The sequence below is a fragment of the Zosterops lateralis genome (assembly GCF_965231275.1).
Source record: "Zosterops lateralis genome assembly, chromosome: 8".
Classification (NCBI taxonomy): domain Eukaryota; kingdom Metazoa; phylum Chordata; class Aves; order Passeriformes; family Zosteropidae; genus Zosterops; species Zosterops lateralis.
Window position 1 is genome coordinate 25,992,922 of NC_139768.1, and position 22,362 is coordinate 26,015,283.

The following is a 22,362-nucleotide window of genomic DNA, read 5'->3' on the forward strand; positions in this document are numbered from 1 at the left end:
GGAGAAAAGGCAAAAACCAAAGTGGCATCAAACCCACACTCCTTCAGTGCAGAGGAATTCATACAAAGCAAAATGTCCATTTAGTTTGCTCTTCCTTATGGGCAAACCCCCAGTCCTGGTTTATATTTGCTCTTATCCTCTCTCAGACAAGCAATTCCTGGGTTTCATTGCCCCTCCTCAAATCTTCCAGAAGCCAACATTCAAATTGTCCCTGCTCTGAACCTGAGACTTGTAAAATGTTTTTTTTTTCCCCAAGCTATTGATCAGCTCCTAAAAGCTCTAACTAAAGATACAACATTTAAAATCTGTAGGTGAGTTGGGGCAGGCCTTTATTTACTGAGGACATAAAGAACAGTCAATAGCTGCCTTCAGAGGGACGGGGCTCAGCTCTTTATAGGTAAAGCCATAAACGCTCCGTGCTGGTGCCAGCTTGGTTTGGGTTTTTTTGTTTAAAGTTGTTTTCCAGTTGGGACGTTTTCATTCATCTTTGTAGCCCTGCAAACAGCTGGAACTGGATGATCTTAAAAATCCCTCCCAACCCAAACCATTCTATGATTTGTTGGTCTTTAAATACACAATAATTCCAGATTTCCATATACCTAAAAACTTTACTTGCTGGTGTAAGGGTAACTTGTTAAGCTGATGAAAAATAGTCCTTGGATATAAGTATTTAAAAATTAGCTGATTTTTGGATGATGACTTTGAAATCCTGATCTCTCAACTGCCACATTCAGCTCTCCTTGGTTTTAGCATCTTTGCAATTCTCAGTCTTCACTGATTATAGTGATATATTAGTTTTCTAGTTGGATTTAATTGATTAATTTTTCTTAAAGCACTTTTTCCTTACTGAGTATTTTTAGCTTTTCAGAGATGATTTTTACATATTTTCTATTATTTCCTTCTTTGAGTGATCCTGTTAGAATTCCCTGAAAGCCTCAAGAACACTCCATGGTGTCCCAGTGTTTGGTTTCCATCTGGCAGTTTCAGAGCTCTTTAGCCAGGACTGAATTATGTGAGTGTTAGAACAGTATAAATTCAATTATTTCTGTAAAAATTAAACTCCTCATGAAAGAATTCTGTTGTTGATACCTCAGGGCTTTGGACTTTTACTTTCTTGTTTTCACATAATTTTCTACACAAACACTTGCATGGAATTTGTCTTCTCCATGCCAGCAAGGATTTCACTTCTGGCACAGCATTTCCATGCAGATTTTAGGCAGTGAGGTTGATTTTCAGTGCAGACTTCCTGAAGAACAGAATTTCCATCAGTTTTAACTCCCAGGAATGATTCGAGAGCAGAGTCTGGATACCAGAAGGAGAGCAGAGTTCTAGGTGATGATGCTTTCCTTGTGCCATGTAGTGTTTTGAGGAAGCTGCTTTTTTTCCTTCCCCTAAAAACAATTTGGAAAGTATTCCAGCATAGGAGAGAGACCAAAAGCTTTGTCCTTCATTAGTAAACAAGATGTTATTTTTGGTAAAAAAAAATTCTTTCAAATGTCAAGTCTTTCACAAAGCAAAGTTTCCTACAGAAAATCTGTCGCCTTTTTAGAGAAATGAAAGTTGAGTTTGGCCTGGTGTCGATCCCACGGGTTATTCCTGGAGTTTCACATGTTTTGGATATGATGTCCACTGAGGAGGAGCCACTGCCCCAGAGCTTCATCCTTTGCACTTTAGATCCTGGATTTTCTCTTTCCATGTGGATGTGCAGAGCTTGGGCAGGTCATGAAATCCCAAAATGGCAGACTGGTTTGGGTTGGAAGGGACCTTAAATCCCATAAAATTCCATGGGCAGGGACACCTCCCACTATCCCAGAGTGCTCCAAGCCCTGTCCAACCTGGCCTTGAAAGTCCTGGAGCCAGGATGGATGTAGGTGAGTTCAGTTTCTCTGTCTGCATCTCCCCTTTAAAAGGAGATATCATCTCTGCTTTTTCACACATTTTTCCATATTATTTTCAGGAGACTTTCATTTTCTTGCAGGTTTGGGTTTTTTGGTTTTTTTTAAGCATTCTGGGCACAACCTGAGCTTAACCTCAATTAACACTCCCAAATATTAAAATATCAGAATGAAGAACAGCCATTTTGCTGACATGGACTGGCAGGAACTAAGAATAGGCTGCAATTTTCAGAGCAGCCTAAGGGGATTACACCCTCTAAATCCCTGTGGAACACAGAATTTGTGCACCTGCTGGAAGCTTTTTTTTTTAATTACCAACTTTAACATGAAAATCTTTGCATTTGAATTTTTTTGTTGTTTGTATAAATTAGAGACACCCCATTGAGCTGAGAGAGGGAAGCTTAGATCTGTGTATGCTGATTTTTTAAATTTATTTTTTTTTAATTAAAAAAAAAAAAAAAAAAAAAAAAAAAAAAAAAAGAAAAGAAAAAACTCCTATAAAGTGATGTTGAAGGAAAGATCTGTTAGATCTGGATGTCCTCCATTCTCTGCTGGGAGTCAGGGAATACTTGATATTAATTGAGTCCCCTAATGGCAGGATTTTCCAGAAGTGGCTGTGATGATCCTGATGCTCTTCACACTTCTGATGGATTATCAGCAGCAAGGAGGATGAACAGACTTCAAGAACATTTTTTTTTGGTTGATGTTTGTTATTTAAATATAGCGAAACAAATGATCTTAAGCAGGCAGTGGGCCTTTGAAGTGTGTTTGAAGTGACAGTTCTGGCCTTGCTCAGAGGAAATGCGGGCCCTGCTTCTCCTGAATCTTTGGATTAATTGGAGTTGTTATATTATTTCCTGGAGCTGTTGGGACAATTCATAACACAGCTGGTTATATCTACTGAGCCCAGAATCCCAGAGTGGTTTGAGTTAGAAAGGATTTAAAACCCAACCCCTGCCATGGGAACACCTTCCATAGACCAGGTTGTTCCAAGGCTCATCCAACCTGGCCTAATGTCGCTGATCTTTAGAGAAAAATGCCTTACAAATCAACAGCTGGATGGATGTCTCAAAATCTTTGTTTCCCACTCTAAAATATCACAGAAGTGATAATTCCAGTAACTGTGCTTCAAGAGAAAATTGGCATTATTGTTGTTATGAACATAATCTGCCTTTTGGCACAATAAAACGACTCCACTTTGTCACGAGAGCTTTAGTTGTCCTTCTGACTTGAGTAAGTCATTTTTCAGCCATGTAAAATGCAGAAAAATCTCTTGTATATCATTTGCATCTTATTTTAGGTTAAAATAAATCCTGCTTAGCCCTAGAGGTTTATTCTGCCCTAGGAAAGATTTACCACTTTAGTTCAATGGGAAACTCATACAAATACATTTGTATCAGCAAAATCAGGTTTTTAGTGGATGAAAACCTTTGGTTCCTGTAAAAACTTCAGATTCTGCTCCCAAACCAGGTATGGGCAGGTCTAAACCACCTTGGGCCAGCCTTTGGCTCCTCTTAAGGTGTTCTGAAAAAATCACTTTCAAAGTAGACAAATTGTTTTAACCTTTTTGCTGCTGTGTTTTCCTGAAGTTGATAATTACCAATTTGCAGTTTGCATTTAGAGATGATAAAAAGCAGGATGGATGTTGTGCTTCGAGGAATTACCTTGAGGCTCTTCTGGATGCAAACATGGATTTATTCCATGTGTTTCAGGGTCTGGTGTGCTTGGGTTATTTTTTATTTTCCTCCTAACTATTTTTCTGTTTTCTGTGGTTTTGTTGTATTTTTTCCCTGTTTCCCTTTGCTTTGTTTTCCCCTGGGAGCACTTGGAGATCACACAGGTCTAAGTGATCCCAGCTTTGTGCTCCTGGGTGGTTTTCTAACTAAAGATTAACTAAACCTTCATGAGAACAGTTTTCCTCTCTCCAGAGCTCATCCCATTCCACCCCCTGCCTTGGACAGGGACAACTTCCACAATCCCAGGTTGCTCCAAAGCCCATCCAACCTGACATTTCCACATCGAACACTTCTCTCTCTTTTTATTTCAAGGCTGATATTACTGATTTGGCTTCTGAAAAAAAAATCCTCTGCCATGTACAAAAACTCAATGGTGAGATTTTTCAGGCACTTTCCAAGACAGTGGTTTGTCTTTTGCTGCATCCTGACAGTTGGAAGCAGATGACTAATTTGCTTTTTGAGGTATTTGCGCTGTGGGCGTACAGCATGACTCCCACAACAGCAATTCAAGTGCTTTCACCCTGTAAATACATTTTGTATTATACTCAGGTTAGTCAGGGAGTGGTTTTCTTTAAAAATAAATATAAATTTTAATAGGATTGTTGAGTAATTAAAAAAAAAACCACAGTGAGAATGAAGAGAATTAAAATGTATTTCAAGTGAAATCATAAAATCTTAGAGAAATTAGGTGTGTACGAGGTCAAACATCTCTCCTGAATATTTGTGCCTCTGTTGCCTGGTCAGAATAATCAAGAGGCTAATTAAAATGTCAGCTCATGGTGCTAATAACAATTCAGGGAATTTGCTGTGGTGGGACAGCAGCTGCATTGCTGGTGTGTAATTCCTAGGCCAGGCACTTGCAGCAGGTTATCTGGAGCACATTGCAGTAGTGAGGCTGGGATGAGCTCTGTCCTTTCCTCCTTCATCCCAAATCTCTCTGCTGTGCTCTCCCCAGTGGAGGATTCAGGACTGGATCTGGGGTCATTACCTGGATGCCTGGAGCTTCCTGAGCCAGCAGCTCATCATCAGATCTGCTGCACCCACACATCCTTTCCTGCAGCTTCAGGTGCTCCTCTTCCCACTTCCCACTGCTCTTACACACCCAAATCCATGGAATTTTATATTTCATTTTGTGTGTGTAACTTTGGGGAGCAGCTGGGGTGATGTGTGAAATGGTAGAAATCCTTGTGCCCTTGCAGCTCCTGCTGCTCCCACCCTGAGCTGAGGAGTTCCTGCCGCTAAAACACAACCCCTGGAGTTCTGCTTGGCTTGGACTTCGAAACTGAGGCTGCTCCCAGGAATTGTTTATTATGAAGGAGGAAGATGGGAGAAATCAAAATCTGTGCTATTATTTCATCATTTTGCTGTGATTAAGATTTCAGTGCAAGCTCAAATACCCTTTGTGCATTATATCCCTAAGCCTACACTGGCTTCAAATAATAACTGCAGCAGCCAGAGTGGTTTGAAATTCCAGTTTTATGCAGTAGCATAAAAGAGGGAGAATTGCTGGCCACTGGTCCTGGTGTTGGTGTGGAGCCAGTGCTTGGTGTTCCAGGAAGGTCTGGACGTGGCACTCAGGGCACTGGGCTGGTGACAAGGTGGGGAGCAGGCACAGGTTGAACTCGATGGTCCTGGAGGTCTTTTCCCACCTAAGTAATTCTGGGATTCTGTATTTGCAAGAAGGATGGGAAAATGGATGGAGATAAAACCAAAAAACAGCAGGAAGGATCATGGAAGTGGTGAACTCTGCCTCTTGCAGCCTGAGCAGGTCCAAGGACTTTGTGTTTTCTCATTTCCTTGGATAATGGGAATTTGAGGAGAATCCACAGACCAGGAGTATGGCAGTTGCTTGAGTTTTGTCCACAGTTCCAGGTCCCATCCTTGGAATTCCCTCAGAGCTTGTGTGAATGACAATAAAGTAAATAAATCTCTTATTTTTCAAACAAATGACCTAACTCATGCCAGGTTCAAACCATTCCAGAGGATAAGCTTCCTCCAGAATACCTCTGCTGGCCTCTGCAATCCAGCCTCTCATCCTGAGGAGTTACTGGACCACACACAGCTTCTGTGGCTTTAAATGGAAAAAAGGTTGATGGAGATGGGATATAGGGAAGGAATTCTTCTCTTTGAAGTGTCCAAGGCCAGGTTGGACACTGGGGTTTGGAGCAACCTGGGATAGTGGAAGGTGTCACTGCCCATGACAGGGGTGGAATGGGATGGGCTTTAAGATCCTTTCCAACCCAAACCACTCTGGGATTCTCTGATACTGGAATCAGGGGAAAAATATCCCAGTGTTCCCCCGTATAGTTGTGTCTGTCCTCTTCTGGTTGGTTCATGCAGTGAGTAATGGGGTAGAGATCATCCCCCATCATCTTCCTATTAGGAAAAGGGGTCCAGACACAGCTGGGAATGTTTGGAGGGATTTTCTGCCTCCCTTGGAATGGCAGTTTTCCTTCCTGTTTGACCTGGAGCGCTGATCCCTCCATGGCATGCAAAAACCGTAACAAAAAGCTCAGAATTGTTCCAGTTTCACTGAAATATTTTACTAACTACTGTTTAACATGGAAAAAATGGTTCCATGGCAGGGAATTACTAATCCATCTTCAAAATTTTTCTGTTTTGGCAAAGCTCAAAGCAAAACCTGTAAGAGCAGTGCGACAGGGTGGACACTTCAGTTTTGCTGAGGTGTGAAGTGAGAGCCAGCAGTGACCCAGAGGTGGGATCAGGGAGGATGGACACATCCATGCCTGGGAACTCCTCATTTCAATTTTCCTCAGGCCACAGATCCCAGGATGTGTGGCTTGGGAGGGTCCTTAAAGATCATCTCCTCCCGAGCCCCAGGTCCCTGAATCCAGCTCAGGTCTCCATCATCTCCCAGTTTGTCACCTTCTTTTTTTCTTAATGTGCTACACAGCACATTTGAGCCTGTCCCAAATCTGGAACCTGGGGTAGCTGGAGCCTCTGCAGATTAAAAACAAAGCACCCTTGTCTTCAGACAAGTCTTTTTCCTCCTTTTTTGTCGTTTTTCCTCAGCCAGGATAAGAGATAATTGTACCTTTGTGCAAGCACAGGGGCTCAGGAGGAGGTGTCAATTAGAAATCACTTGTTTCATCTCCTGGTGAAGGAACAGCAGTGAGAAATTTAACACTGTAAAGCTCATTTTGGTCCCATTTTTACAGGCTTGTGGCTCTGCATTCTGATACTGCCAAACAGCCAAACTGCAGTTATTAAAGGATTATTCTAATTGTGAAAACTTGATAATTCCTTATCTTCAATCATCTTCCTGTTTTTTTTAAGAGACTGATTTAGCAGGAAAACTTTCCTTTGCAGGTGTATGATTTGGGCAGCTTGGTGACATTGGGAAGTTTCATAGTAATTCCTGTGGATATATTTAGCAAAAATATTGTTTGCTTACACTTCTTTTTAGTCTCTCATTAATAGACTCCATCAGTGTTTCCATATTTGAATTGTGGGGATTTGCTTTTATTGGCCTTTTTTGTCCTTGCAGCCAATCTGCTGGAAAGTACTGGACCTTAATTTCACTTTGAAGCTGCTGATCCTGGGCTGGAACAGGGAGGTGTGGTGGGGAATGTCATTTCTTCTTGGTTTTAAAGTCCAGTGAATAGCAACCAGATAGAAATCAAATTATTTTTCCCAGTATTTCAAATACCCTTCCATTGAATTGTGCCTGTTCAGTATATGCAGATAAAAGCTGGACTATATTAGCAAAATAAGTTCTATTTTCTGAGATTCTGAACATTCCTAATGGCATTTTTTGGGGGGGAGAAAACAGAGCATTAATACCAAGTAACTCTGTTAAAAAGATTATTCCTTTTTTTTTTTTTTTAATGTTTATTCTACATTCTAGTTGTTGCTAAGTGTTCACTTTTCCCTTTTTTTCTTTTTCTCATTTCCTTGCTGAAAGCCTCCCACCACTGTATTCCTCACAAAGGATTGACAGAAAGTGGCTCTGACAGCAGGGTTATTTAAGAGCTCTTTATCTTCAGTGTTACAGTACCCAGGTACTCTGAATTATTACACATTAATGTTCCAGGATGTCTGTGAACTGTGAGACTTTGCCCTTTTTATCCACTCTGACAATCTGATCTGAAACTTGGATTATCAGCTCCAGAATAAATGTGTCCAACTCTAATGAAAAATCCTATCAAAAATATAAATCTCATCCTGGTTTGAAGGCCTGTGAAATCCTGTGCTCTGATACTCCTGGTACCTGCCTTTGGAGATCCAACTCTAGATGGGTTTTAGGGAGCTAATTCAGAAAAAAATGGAATGTGAGGTTAAAAAAAAATGGAATTTGAGGTTAAAAGAAATGGAATTTGAGGTAAAAAAAATCGGAATGTGAGGTTAAAAAATGGATTTTCAGGTTAAAAAAAAATGGAATTTGAGGTTATACCTTGGGTGATGCTGGAATATTTACCTTGAGTGATACTGGATATTTCAGTGATTAATCTTATAGCATCAGCTTTCATTGGTTGGTTGGTTTGGGATTTTTTTACGTAAGAGAATTTTAGATAGAAGGGTCAAGAGGATCCCACGGACTGGCAGCAGGTATTGGAATAACCTCCATGGAGTTTTGGAATATAATAGAATAATTTCAGTGGTGAGGTATCAGTGTGTGCCTGCTCTGCTCCAGCTGTGCTTGGGGGAGCAGGAAAGGGCTGGTTCAGAGCTTGGAAAACCAAATTTCTTACAGTGAGGGCAGATAAATGGACTTTTGGTGTCTTAGTGCTGCTCCTGCTTTGGGTTGAGTGAGCAGAACTGAACCATCACTGGCCCAAGGATCACAAGATCTAGAAAGCTCCGATTTGTGCAAAAATTACTCCTTTTCCTTGATTAAGGAAGATGCATCCAAAGAGATTTCCTGGCTGTGCCTCAAGAAGGTGGATTGTTCCAGTTTTTGAGGTGTTTGGATGTGTCTGTGTTTGAGAAAAATCTGTCAATGATGCACACCCCAAAATACAGCAGCTCCAGTGAGAGAAAAGAGGGAAGAATTTAGGAGGTGGCTTTGGGGATAATGAAATGAGTGTGACCATTTCAGAGGTGATTGCAGGCAGAATGGATAGATGAAAAAAGGTCATATCAGGAAATAAAGGCTCTCATCACACTCCTCTTCCCAAGCTGCTCTTACAGTGTCCCAAAACCTGGAATCGCTCAGAACATGACACAATTTGTGCATCCCAGATGCAATTTGCTGTATTCTTTCTGCTTTTCATGGATTTATTTCTATTGAGCTGTCTTTTGTAGTTAGGCTTATCTATTGTTTCCTTCCATTTCCAGGTTTTCTCTTAGAAATGATCTTGTAAACCTTCCCTTTTCCAGGGCTGTAATTAAAAAAAAAAAGCAAAATGAAACAAATGAGGGGGGAAATCCCAAACTGAGCCCTGTCCTGTCATTCCTGCAGCTGGCACATCACTCCCAAAAGCTGTGCTTTCAGAGGCTCTGCTCCTGGAAACTTTTTAAAGTTTCCTTTTCTCCATAACGAAGAAATAAGGAACTACAGTTTGGAGGGTGGGGGGATGGATTGAGTTGGACAGCAGAGCTTGTTCCTGCCGTGATTTGTTCTGGCTCCTTGGTCTACTCTGAAGAGCTGGGCTGGCTCCTGGAAGAGAGCAGAGCAAACAACGCGGGCAATAATTGCTTTGGCTCCCTGGCTTTGATTTGCCATCGCTGCTGAGCAGGAGGAGCAGTTTGGGTGACCTTGAGGACGAGTGCTGGCAGCGCTGCTCAGACAGGGTGAGGATGCTCCCTGCTCTCCTCTTCCCTTGGGTGCAGACCTCCATCCAGACACACAACGTGGGCTTATTTTCTGCTCAGACATCAGAACGTGAGGCATAAAAATCCCGTAGTCATTGAAAAACGTGCAGTGACATTTAAATTCCATCCATGACAATGTGTTCTCTCAAAGCCTCTTTGAAGGAGTTTGTTGTGAGCTCTTTAAATTCCTGAACCACTGCTGACTAATAGAGGAATATAAATTAGCTCTGAAACAGGTTCATTTCACTCTTGTCTAATGAGTAGCATTTGGCCTGGCAAAGTCAAAATACTGTGACTTGTTTTGGTGTGGCAAATTGAGCACTTTGTTTATTAAAATCACTGATTTGTTGTATAATGAGGAGGGCCCAGATTACTGTTCCTTCCACGGGAAGGATTTAAAGGGCAGGTCACTGCTGTTCTCCAGCAGCAAAGTAATTCTGATTACGTGCTCATCTTCTGGTCTGAATTTCACAGATCCTTGTTTGCCAGGTTTTAGAATGATTAACTTGCCTTTTGCTTGCAGTCCTGTCAGCCTTAGTGATGCTCCACACATTTGTCTTCCTAAATTCTCCATCTGAACACGGGCAAATATGTCTGTAAAGTGAGATGGCTGATAATTTATCAGAATAAAACTGGGTTTGTGTTGTAAAGCTGCACCCTGCATCATGTAATATTCAATGTTTTTTTTTAACTCTGAGCTGGGACTCTTAATTGAAGCTGCAGCTCTGCACTTCCTTCATGCATGACTTAAGGCATCCAGCAAGGTTTGCTGGGATGTAATTTGCTTTTTTTTTTTTTTTTTTTTTTGTAGAAGCTTCCACACAGAGAGGTAGAACAGCCATTTTGCCAAAGATTTAGTAAATACCAATGCACACAATGCAAAATTTTAATAATGCTCTTTGATATTGGAGGGGGATCACAATTTCTGTGTTTCCCCTCCTGCTCCTGTGGCTTTCCCCTTCCCTTCAAGCAGAGTTGAGTGCTGGCTGTTGTTGCTAATTGCAGATGATGAAGCACTGACATTTTCAAAAGCACACATAGATGATAGGCACCCAAAGGATGAGACTGCTGCCTTCAGAGATGCTGCTACAATTCTGCTGCCATCGACTCATTAGGTGATGAATTGCAGTAATAGCAGTTCAGGACCTACAGCATATTAGTGAAAATGAATCCACTGAGCACCAGTCCCATGGCACTGCAAAAGCACTTAAAGAACACTGATTTCCTTAAAGGCAGAAAAATCTGATTAAGAAATTCAGTTGGGGCTTTGTTTTTTGCTTTTGGTGGCTTTTTTTTTTCCTCTTTATATATATTTTTCCCTTTACCAGCAAGCATGTTATTTGTATTTGTTTCTCGTAGCATGTTATTTTAAGGAATTTAATGTACATCAGAAAAATAGGTGAGCTCCATAAATACAAAGCGTCTCTTACTATTCTAGCAGATGGAAGATGCTACAATAAACAGCAGAACTATAGAAGAACTTTAATTTCTTGAGCTAAACTGACCTAAAACCAAGTTATAACAGGAAAAAGCTCAACATGCTGGCACTGAGGAGACACATAATAGTTTACACAGGGTCTGTGGCAAAGATGTTGTAGGATGAATGCAGCAATTGGCAAGAATTATTCTCATAAAAGGATCGGGCAGCCTATTATTGCAGGAGTTGTGTAATTGGAGGGAGCTGGGGATAAAGACAGGCTTGGTGTTAATGATGTGTTGGTGCTTGCAGGAGAACAGAGTGTTCTCCCAGCTCCGGAGGGAGGGATCACTGCGGAAGGTCCCGAGCACAAAGCTGTGCAGTCTCCTTCCAGATCATGCCACAGAACCAGAGGGGTGTGGAATGCAGAATTTGAGAATATGCAAGTATGCATGTCCCTTCTTCTCCTTCCCTCCCCATCTCCACAGCCTCCATGCCCAGCAGGGAGGGAGCAGGTCTGGGACATATCTGGAGCATGTGCAGGAGCAGCTGGAAGTGGCTCCGGGTCTAAAGCAGTGCTAATAAATAGGCTCCTCCTGGTCAAATGGAGCCTTGTAAGCTCCAGTACACGAGTGTGAGTGTCTGAGAGGCTGTAAAGATATTCTAAACTGGGATTTATGGATAATTTCACCATTTCAGGGCTAATACAGCTGTGTAAGGCTGACAGCTGCAGAGGAATTATTTGAAGACAGTCCTGGATAGTTTGGCCAAGATCTGTTTTGTGCCAAGGGCAGGGATACACTCCTAACGCTGGCTGCATTAACAGCTCTGCTCTGTCAGGGCAATAAAAAACCTGTATTTGCTGCACCCGTGGCTGTGCTATCTTTGGGAAGGGATAAAATCTGGATATGTAGTTGTATGGAGGAAGCAGAGCATTTATAGCAGGTGACTCTGGGGGTGATGTGGGTGTTTGCGCACTCATGGTTCTTGGCGAGCAGGTGAGTTATGATGATGATGAAATAGTTTTCTGTGTTTTGTGATTTGAAAAGCAGCTTGGCACTTCTTGCCAAAGCTCCTGCAGTTTCTCTAAGTTAAGAAAGTCAGAGGAGTTCTTCTAAATAATAATAATTAAAAAAAAATAGAATTATAAAATTGCTTAGGTTGGAAAAGATTTTTAAGATTGTTGAAACCTGTGTGGCTTTCAGGTAGGCCAGGAAACGTCCCAGTCTGCGTGCCTAAGACTTGATAAGGTCCTTGATATTAATAATTGATTAAGATATAAATAATAATATAACCAGCTGTAAAATAAACTAAAAACACAACGGCTGTGTTGACAGCAGCTTCCAGCTACGATGACTTTTTAATGCCAGACATTTTGAGTTTAAGGATTCACATGATTTCTCCATTCCTAAAGAAATGTGAATTAAAGACGTACCTTTCTGACTAAAACAAAAGCAGGTGCTTCAAGTTGCACGAGCTGCTAGTTTCTTAATTTTAAAGTCCTGATCTCTCCTGGCAAATTGTGATTTAATTACAGAAGTATTTCAAAACACAAACAGCACACCTACATTTTGAGCTACGTTCACTGAATAAAGTTGAGGGAACTAAGGCGAGTCAGTCACAAAATGTTTGTTAAGGTGATCAAAGGTGGATTGAACTGCCCAGGTAAAGACTAAAGGTTGTACTGAGTTACACTCTCAGTATTTTTAATGCCTTATGGGTTCATTTAAGTAATGCAGGTTAGGGATAAACGCAATTTTATTTCTTTCTGCTTGGGTTTGTTGTGTTTAGAGCTGTGTGGAAGCTCTAAAGAAGACTTTGATATTCAAAGTTTTCATTTCATTTCCTTCCAAAAGAAATAACACGAAAAATTCAGGTGAAAGGAAACCAGACAAGATTCATATGCCATTAAGGGAATTATATTAGGAGTTGTAATAATATCCCCTAATCTTAAAAAGGTAAGTCTCTTACAGAATTAAGGTTTTGCTGCTGCTTTTCATGCCGTGTGAGGAATTATGGCTAATGCAAGTTGCTGATGTGAAAACATCCTCGCTAATCCTGTTTGGAGAGCGGCTCGTTCTGTGCTCCTTAGAAAAGGCACAAAAAGATGTATTATGGGCCCTTCGTTAAATAATTACTTAATTACACCCTGGGACTGGCAGATAGCAATCTGAATGCTGCTGGCAGGCTTCTCCTAAAGCAGCAAAACTCCGTGTGAGGAGCGCCACGTGCACGGCAGCAGGGCCGCGTTGGCATCAGCAAACTCAAGGTGGAAAAGACATTTCAATCAGCTCATACTGATTTAAAAAAACATCTACTCACCCTTCCCTGTGAGCTTCTCCCTTCTCTAGCTCCTGTATAACACCCAACAACACTTTGATGGTCTCCTGACTCGAGCTGATCAGGTTCTCCATCATCTGAAGCTGCGCTTTCAAGTCCACAACTTCGGTGTGAGGCACGATTTGTTGGCATTCCTGGCTCACGGCCACGGCCGTCCGGCAGGGCTGGCTCTCCTCCATGGGTGCAACGTTGACCTGCAGGCTCCGGTCGCTACATTCGGGGGCCGGGCACTGCGGCCGCGCCGCGCACGCTCGGGCATCTCCACCTGGGGCCTGCACCCCGTTCAGCTGCACCGTCCTCTTGTCCTCCTCCTCGGGGCACGGCCCCCAGTCACCCAGGCCGGGCAGGTCGGGCTGCGAGGCCGGCAGGTAAACCGTGGCCACTTCAGTCTTGAAGACCCTCCCGTGGAGGGGCTGGGCGGCCTCGTCGCTCCCCAGCCGCGCCGCCGCTGTTCTGCCCCGGCCGGGCGGCCGCGCCAGCTCCTCCTCGCCGGGCTCGGCCAAGTTGGGCAAAGGAGGAGGAGGCTCTTTGGGAGAACTGTGCAAATCGCTGCTTTTCCAGCCCTCGGCACCGTTGTCGTGCGCGGCACGCTCGGAGATGTGGGAGATGAACTCGGCCGTCTGCAGGCTGCCGGCCTTCCTGCCCCACGCCGTGGCCTCGCCCGAGCCACGGCCCTCCCTGTCCTTCACCTCGATCAGGAACCCGTTGTTCTCGCTCGGCAACGTATCCACGGTCGAGGCGCTTTTCAGAATATTCCCTTTTTTCCGGTCCAGAGGGAAGGTCTGGTAGCACTTCTTGAGATCAGGGGAAGTCTGGACTCCTGTGCTCTTGGTGACGTTGGGGATGGACCTGCGGGCGGGCACCGTCATGTACTTGCGGTAGGCTGTCTTGTAGGAGATGGCCTTGGCCTCCCTCTTGTCAGGGTCCTGCGTGGAGGAGGTGGAGAGCTGCTTGTCCCTCTGCTCGTTCTGGGCCTCGCAGATATCCTTAAACCTCACCTGGAGGGCTTTGTTCCGTTTCTTGATCTGCCGGTTGGGATCCAGCGCGTATTTCATCTCCAGCGCCAGGGAAGCCGCGGGCTCGACGTCGCTGTCCGAGGCGGTGAGTAAGCATTTGTTGGGCTCCTTACTCACCATGATGCCTGCAGCCAAAAAACAGTGCAGAAAGCCTCAAGTTACAACAGAAATGTTACTTTTCCCCCTGAGGTTTTTGCAATATTTGAGCCATGTTCCTGTGATCCCATTGAAATGGCTGCAACTTGTGACCAACGCACTCGATTTGGTCAAGTTGCAACCCTTGGTGGTGTTCTAGAGATTTGTATCTTAATCAAAGATACAAATTATCTTTTTATCTCACTCTGTTGTGAATACCTGCTCCTCAGAGAGGAGGTGCCAGAAGTTTTTCCACAGCTCTTTTCCCAGGATAGGACCAAGGCTGTCATGCCAGGGCTTCCCAGAAAGCCATTTCCTTCAGGAATATGTGCTCCCAGCAAGCCAGTGCTCTGAATTTACCTGATAGTTACGAAAAACTACAGGGAAATTGAAAACCAAATGTCTTTGTCCAAGTGAAGAAAAGTTGAGAGCTCCGCCCACCCTTAATTCTCTTTAAGCGCAAATGTTTATAGCAAGAAGTGTCAAACTGGCATTATTTTTAGAGTCTGCTTGCTTACCAAACACATTTCTGCTGTGTAATGTATTCAGCGTTCTTTGCAAGGAATTAATTGGTCATTAGAGGTGTCATTATTTGGATTTTTATAAAAAATTTGCACATGGCTACAACTAAATACAGATTAATTATTATTAGCAAGTGGTTGGTAGTGCTGGATGCATAAAATTTATGAATTACTGAAGTTTTGGAGGAAGTCAGCAGTGCATCAATTAAGGTTTTGCTTCAAATGCAAAACAACTCATCCTTTCCTAGAAGCAGTAATGTGCCTTTACGATACAGCTGTTTATCCCCAAAGATCCTAAAGCACTAAAAACCCTCCAAACCTGTGATGAGTCACAGAAATTATTTAATCTGCTATTGAAATATAAGCTCCTCCTCAAGGAGGAAAAGATGCCAACCACTTAATGCAGCATCTACCCCAAAAAACCCCAAACCACAGTGGTTGTACAGATCATAGGGGATCTGGAGTGGTTGCATAATTAAGATTTCATTTTTACACCTCATCTGAAGCTGTAATTTTTACTTTCCCGTTGTGCAAATTTCTCCCTGAGACTTGCTGAATTACCAAACTCCCACTTAATCCAAACACTCTGCCTATATCTCCTGTTGAAACACTCAGAGGGACTCAGGAGTGCAATGTAAAACAAGTAAAGGGACTTTCAGGTGTACTTGAAATATGTTTTTAATTAAAATTCCTTTGTCTATTTAATAAAATATGTGAAACTCTTGAAGAGTTAAGTGCCATAATAGCATCTGTTTTAGAAAGCCAACTCAGGGGCACAAGGGAATGAATCCTTGACTAGTCTGTATTTAAAGTAAGAAAGCTTAATGGGGAAATCATTTTCAGTGGAAAACGGAATGCTTATGATGTTTAAAAGTACAAGTGACACTTCCCTAAAGATACACACAGATGTGCTGGCACAGAATCCAGGATTGGACTTCTGGGTCAAAAATCTCATGAAAACGTGTCACTACTTAATTTTTTTTTAATGTTTTAATTCCCTGGCCCTGGTAATTTGTGAAGAAGGAACGGAAATATTCCAGAATTCCCTTAGTTTGCCTTTTTCTGTCTGACTTGGGATGCTCAGGAAGTGGTGAGGGAGCTGCAGTCCTTGGAGACGGGGAAGAAGTTTTTCTGTGACTCTGATGAAGTGCAAAATCTACAGAAGAAGCAAAAAGATGGGAAAATTCAGGACAAAACCATTCAACTAATAGAATCTGAGATTGCCAGATCCCAGTTTTCAACTGGGTATTTTATATATACAAGCCTAAGATCTGATACCAAGGTGACCAAGTCCCTGTTTTGGAGGAAAAAAAAGAAAAAAAAATGGAAATTTAAGGGGGAGTCTGAAGATAAAAGTAGAGTAGGGGGATAAAATCAGTTAGCCCTGTGCCTTTAAACACATGAGTTACAAATAGGGACAGATTTTGAGGGGAATAAATCAACACAGGGGAATAATTCAACTACATTTGAATGTTGGGAGTTTTTTGTTCCAGTTGAAACCCTAAATAAGTAGTGGGTTGTGGGGGAACATCAGTGTCCTGTCCTGGCTGGTTTGGGCTGTATTTTAATTGTAATTGTGTTCGTGAGTGAAGAGATGGCTTTATTTGAGGGACATTCTGCAAACAGAGCAGGTAGGGAGCAAAGCCATCCATCTTTTTGTCTGTTTAGGGCTGGAATTTGGGAATGTTTTAGTGAAAAAAATGCTGCCTAAGATACAAATCTAGTCCTTTAGCTTGCAGCTGGACCACATTAATATCTATTGTAAAAAACTGCTGTTGAACCCCGAAACTCTGCACTTCAGAATTACTGGAAGCAAATTTTCCACAATGGTCTAGTAAATGATGAATGAGTTGACCAAAAAACCCCCTAAATACAAGAACACAACAGCCATTACAGCCATTAGTTCCAAATCTGCCAGTGGGAGTTTCTGAGCTCCCAAGAAACTGTGGCAAAAATGAAATGTTGCATTCACGAAGATGTGAAATATTCAGTAACTGTGTCTGAAAAAGCCAGGTTTTTATCCAAAAACAGTACCAAAAATGGCTGTTAGCTCTGAAAGTCACCCTTTAGCAACATCTCAGGATTCCTCGGAGCTGTCAAAGTGAGTTTTTGGGCACTTGGTTATTTGACAGCAGGATCCATTAACATGCAATTTATTTTCAAGTATTGGCTTGATATTTCATTAGTGTCTGTGACCTGTCTCAATTTTCAGATGATTTTACCTCCTACTTGAATCCCATTATTTTTGGGGCTGCAGGGATGGCTGGGTTTGTTTGGGATGACTTCCCATGGAATTCCTGGAGTCCATAACCCAGCTGCCACCAGGAGTCTGGAGATATCCTCCGGAGCAGATAAACGGGGAACTTTATTCTGCAGTTAATTTTAAGCATATCTTTAATAGCCAATAAATAGATTCTTCACCAAATTGCTTGTCTCCCTTTCCCAACTGTACAGGCCTGATTGATTTGGCTGATCCAGAGTTTTTTATTCCCACTAGTAGCTGGGAGTAATAATTTTCGAGATATCTGTGATTAAGAATGACAACAACCAAAAGAAGTCAATTTTTTTTTGAAGCCTTGCTCGGATTCCGGTGTCTCTGAGGGGGAACTCTCTGTGCTCAGCTGATAAAAGAACAGTGAGCAAAGAGTCAATTGTGAGTTAAACACTTCACAGGGAAGAGTTGATAAAATATTTCCTGTTTGGTTTTGGTTTGGACAAAGTTTTGCCTCCTATTTTGGCTTATTTAGACACTGCCACGGCGTCATCTCTGCAGAATTTTTGGACACTTCAGGAAACTACTGAGCTGGAGTTTCTCAGTTTATGGCTCGTGCTGTCAGGGGGGTAATAAAGCCTTGGAATGTGAATTTTAGTTGCAGATGCCAATTACATGCAGATAATAGAGTTCAACTTTTTATCTGTACTTACTCCAAACAAAGAGCTGATTTGCTAAATGAAATATTTAAGTAATCACAAGCTTAGTTTTTCAGTTTTTAGCCTTGATTTGTTTATAAACTTGTGACTGATTAGCCTTAAGCAGCATCCCTCTGTGTTTGAATATGGAAATCAACTATTAACTTATAAAAATAACTAAAAAGTGATGCACAGAGAAGCTTTGAGTTGGTATAGAATCTTCTGGGTAATTATGGAAACCACCAATTAGGGGGCACAAATCTTTGCAGGACCTTCACTCTGCATCCCAAACTCTGCAGAGTCACTGCTCTGGGAGGAGAATTACAGCCTGGAGTTTCCAGACTGATTGGTTAATGAGGGGAGAGGAGATTTGGAACTCACCTTGCAATTTCCATTTTATCTCTGTCAGTTTTATGACACAGAAGCAGATTCAGAATGTGTTAATAGGCAGAGTGGGCTTAAACTTCCCAGGTTCCAAATGCAGATGAAAGGCACAGATTTCAGTCCTTGGGTTTCCAGAGCAAATGAAGGCTTTGGAGATGCAGCTGGAAACATCTGTGCACGTATTAAGAGCACCCACGATTTTGTGGCTGGATGGATTGGCTTAAAATAATGCAGAGAATTGCAAATAATTGCCTTTTTGCATGGAAAGTGGGAAGTGATCTGCAGCATCTTTAGGCTTCTGGATATTTCCAGGCTGGACATTCTCCTGAGAAATCCCCACTGCCACAGATACAATTTTATATGCCTAAATACCACCTCAAACCACTTACTTTTCAAAAACTATTTGATGTCTATAAGTCATAAGTATATCCACGGAATATTTATCCAATTGTACTGTTAAAAATAAAGAGCAGAAAGAAACTCAGATTTACTTCATAGAAACAAATCCAGTATAGAAACTTAATGTTAATTCTAAATATCCCATACAATTTGACTTCATTAAATGAGTATTTTTATTCTTTTCAAAGGAATCTAATTGTTAATTAGCTGACAGTGTTGCTATGTTAGAAACTTAAAAATTATTTAGTATCATCCTAAAAGTCATGTCCAGTAAAGAAGACTGTCATGATAAAAACATTGGAAAATAGGAAATACCTTAGGCAGTTAAAAAGTTATTATAAAAGTTGTTTGCGGAAACTTTGCCTGTGCTAGGAATTTTTGGAGGGTTTTAATACAAAAGGACTGAGGAGAAATTCTGTACTTGCAGATAAATCTGAGGGTTGCAGGTAGTCCCAGTATTTAGGGGATAAAAAGTACTGATGAGAGAGGATTGTTAGGAAAACTGATGGGGCAGCCCAGCCTGTCTTTATTTCTTCACAGAATCGTTCATGTAGAATAACAGACTTAGCAGTGCTGCTAAATGTCAAACCAGTATTTTTTTTTAACTCTGTTTTGAAACCCTGAGGCACTGAACTTGAATTTTCTCTCTCTTGAACTTCCTTATTTATTGCTCAATACCGAAGTCATCCTTACTGCTGCATTTCCAAGTGCCTTGGAAGTCTTCCTTTGGAATTAGCAGGATCCTGTGGCATTGGATTTGTCTTTTCTCCCCCTCCCATCCATTGGCATGCTCTGTGAGAATGATGTATAAAATCATAGCTAATGGCTGAGATACCCAATAAATGCCTTTAAATGCTCTTGTGAGCTTCAGCTTCAGAACTAAGTGGCAACAAATAAAATGTACGATTTAATAAGCCTGGAGACTTTTAGATAAAACAGGGATCTACTGGAGGATAAACTACTTAAAATTTTCCTTACAAACCAAGCCAGTTTCACTGAATGCAGCCGATAGAGGCAATTTTCTTTTAACTTTGACATCTCTACCATGCTTTCAGAACACAAATTTTAATAATCCTTAGGTTTTGTTGCTTCCTATATTGTTCCACGCATAAAATTAAAAGGAATCCATTCAACGTGATAAAATCCTGGAAAATGAGGGTTATTTTCCCCATAACAGAATTTTGCAAGGAATAGCATCATTAACAGGAGATTTGCACTTGCACTAAAACCAGTGCAGACTTACGGGGTGAGTTAATAACTATTAACTTCCCAGTGGAACAAATGCAATGTCACAAGATACTCCCTGGGAATTCAGAGTGTTCTGATCTCAAACATTTGCTGGGATTTAGTGGACTGGAAAAAAAATAATGTCACTGTTAAGGGAGTGATGCTGATTTTTCTCCCTGTACTCTGCAGCCCTGGCTCCGAGGACAGGAGGAGAGGAGGGAAGGTTTCTTCAGCATTATTTTGTCATGTAAATCTGGGCAAGGCATTGTCCCTGCTCCAGGGGGAGGAGGAGGAGGAGCAGGATGCTGCTGAGGATGGGTTGCTAGGAGAATCCCTAATAGTTCTGCTCACACTCTCGTGGCTTGCAGGAGTCCAAAAGCCACAGGACTTGCACTGGAAGGTTTTTCATTTTTATGGGATTTGCTGGTAAATAATTTAAAGAGCAAGCTGTTAAAAACAAGGGTTTAAGGCAGTTCCTTATCGGCATTGCTGCTGAATACTAAGTTTAATTGTTCTTAGTTGACATCAATAGGTTTTGTGGGTGTTTAAGGAAAAAAAAAAAAAAAACAACAGACAAATGACAGGGAAAAAGCAGTGCTGCTTTTTAGCTTTGCCCAACAGGGTTGTAAAAGTGTCAGAGCTCTGCACAGAAGGATCTAAATGCTGAGAACACAGAATCATGGAATGGTCTGGGTTGGAAAAGACCTTAAAGATCCTCTCATTCCACCCCTGCCTGGGACAGGGACACCTTCCACTGTGCCAGGTTGTGCTCCAAGCCCTGTCCAGCCTGGCCTTGGACACTCTCAGGGATGGCCAGACTGTGAGACCTACAGGAATTGAAAATCAGAGACTTTCAAGCGTTGGGTGAAGAGAAAAAAGCAGATCAGCAGGTCCCAGCTCCAGGCTTCAATCTTGCATCCTTAATTTTGTTCTGCAGATCAGAGCATTCCCTTGAGAGTGCAGGTGATCCCTACAAATGGGAGATGACAGTGACATTCCAGGGGTCGGTGCTGTTAAGGCATCCCAGCCTGTCAGCTCTTCCTGCTTGGATCAGGGTTCCAGGCAGACCAGCTTGGGAGGGTGTGGAGTGTTGTTAAACAACTCCACTGGGTAATTTAGGTCTAAAACCTGACATCATCAGCAGGATGTTAATTGGGGAATGGGATCTGTCTAGATGTGTTTCTGCACTCCACTGCTGGCAGCAGTCACCACCAAATAAGAGCTGCGTCATTTGTCACCTTCTTCAGGAGCACATTCCCGAAGTTTCTGGTTTCAGGCAGGTTCTGGTTCTGCTGGAATTCTGAATTACCCATGTACAGGTGGATCTGAGTGTGCTGGTGTTGAGGGGATGGCACAGATCAGTCTGACTCCTGCTAGAGAATTGTACAAAAATTCCCATTAGATACCCAAAAAGAGTTTTAGTAGAGCAAAAAGCTTCAGTTGCTGAGGGGAATTAGAGTCCCTAAAGCTGCAAAGCTTCCTCAAAGCTGGATCTAAGATGCTCTTGAAGTACTGGGAAGGAAGAGCCAAAGTCTTGTGTGAGGGGAAGTTGTCTTAAACTCCCCAAATCCCAGGTTCTCATCAAACAGGAGGACTCTGGGAGAAGGCTGATGGAAATTGCTCATTCCAGGGAATAGTTTTGGTGCCATGTGGGAAGAACTACATGGGGAATGAAGAGGGAAGCAAATCCAATGTCGAGTTGCTGAGTATGTTGCTCCCAGGTTTTGTGGACCTGGGATAACGTAGAATAGGATTTTAAACCTGGTGTTCCTGCCCATGGCAGGGGGTTGGAATGAGATGATCCTTAATGCCCTTCCAACCCAAACCACTCTGTGATTCTGGATTTTAGGATGGGTTGTTTGTGATAGGGTTGATTAGGAGGTTCATTAAAGTAATAATTAAAGACCCTCTCAAGGATATTTTTTGGCACCACAGCTGGCCACCAGACAGATAATTTGCATCACTTTTCTTGTGGCTTTGTGTGCTTTATTACAAATCGTGAGTGCAAGAACGTACCACGTTCTTCTCACCAACCTGCTCAACTGAAACCCATGGGTTCCTCTGGAATTCAGCAACTTGGGCTCAGTCTCCAGAAGGGATCAGTGTTTTCACTGCTAGCAGGCAGTTCAAGCATAATTTCTGCTGAATTACTCTCTCCAGCAGTGGGATGTTTTATCTGTCTCTTTGTCAGCCCCGTGGAGATATCGCTGGGTTTTATTTGCCGATGGCCTTGATACACAGAAATGTATTCAGCTGATCCACAAGCTACATTTCTGTACTCGTAGATATCTCCTCATTCATTCCTCTTCTCTATTTGCAGGAGAGAATAATGAATATAATAACAAAATGGGCATGAACAACCAATTACTGATGGTTGGAAGGAGACTTTGGGCTTGTTGTAGATTTTGTGCTTATTCATAGATAAATACACCAAAATTAGGGATTTTACTCAATTCTCTCTTCTTCCTTCTCCCAGGAGGAAACTAACCAGACCACAACTACTTAATGTGTTATTAACTTTTAAAATACAGTCCTGAATTCACCCACCTGCCTCAATGTATTTGTCATGGGCATCGGAGAGCCCCTGTTCCAGCTTTTAAAAAGTCA

The 22,362-nt window shown here is 42.1% G+C and overlaps 2 protein-coding genes across 4 annotated transcripts in view; one reads left to right on the top strand and one right to left on the bottom strand.

The window, feature by feature from the left end:
- INSYN2A (inhibitory synaptic factor 2A) overlaps nucleotides 1–18,575 on the bottom strand; it is a 30,866-nt gene extending 12,291 nt beyond the window's left edge. The window contains exons 1-2 of the mRNA XM_083866353.1: nucleotides 18,519–18,575; nucleotides 13,146–14,304 (exon numbers count right to left, since the gene is read on the bottom strand). Of these exons, the coding sequence (XP_083722479.1) occupies nucleotides 13,146–14,299 (1,154 nt within the window). The 5' untranslated portion in view covers nucleotides 14,300–14,304; nucleotides 18,519–18,575. The remainder of the gene's footprint in view (nucleotides 1–13,145; nucleotides 14,305–18,518) is intronic.
- DOCK1 (dedicator of cytokinesis 1) overlaps nucleotides 1–22,362 on the top strand; it is a 265,225-nt gene that overhangs the window by 102,957 nt on the left and 139,906 nt on the right. The window lies entirely within an intron of this gene.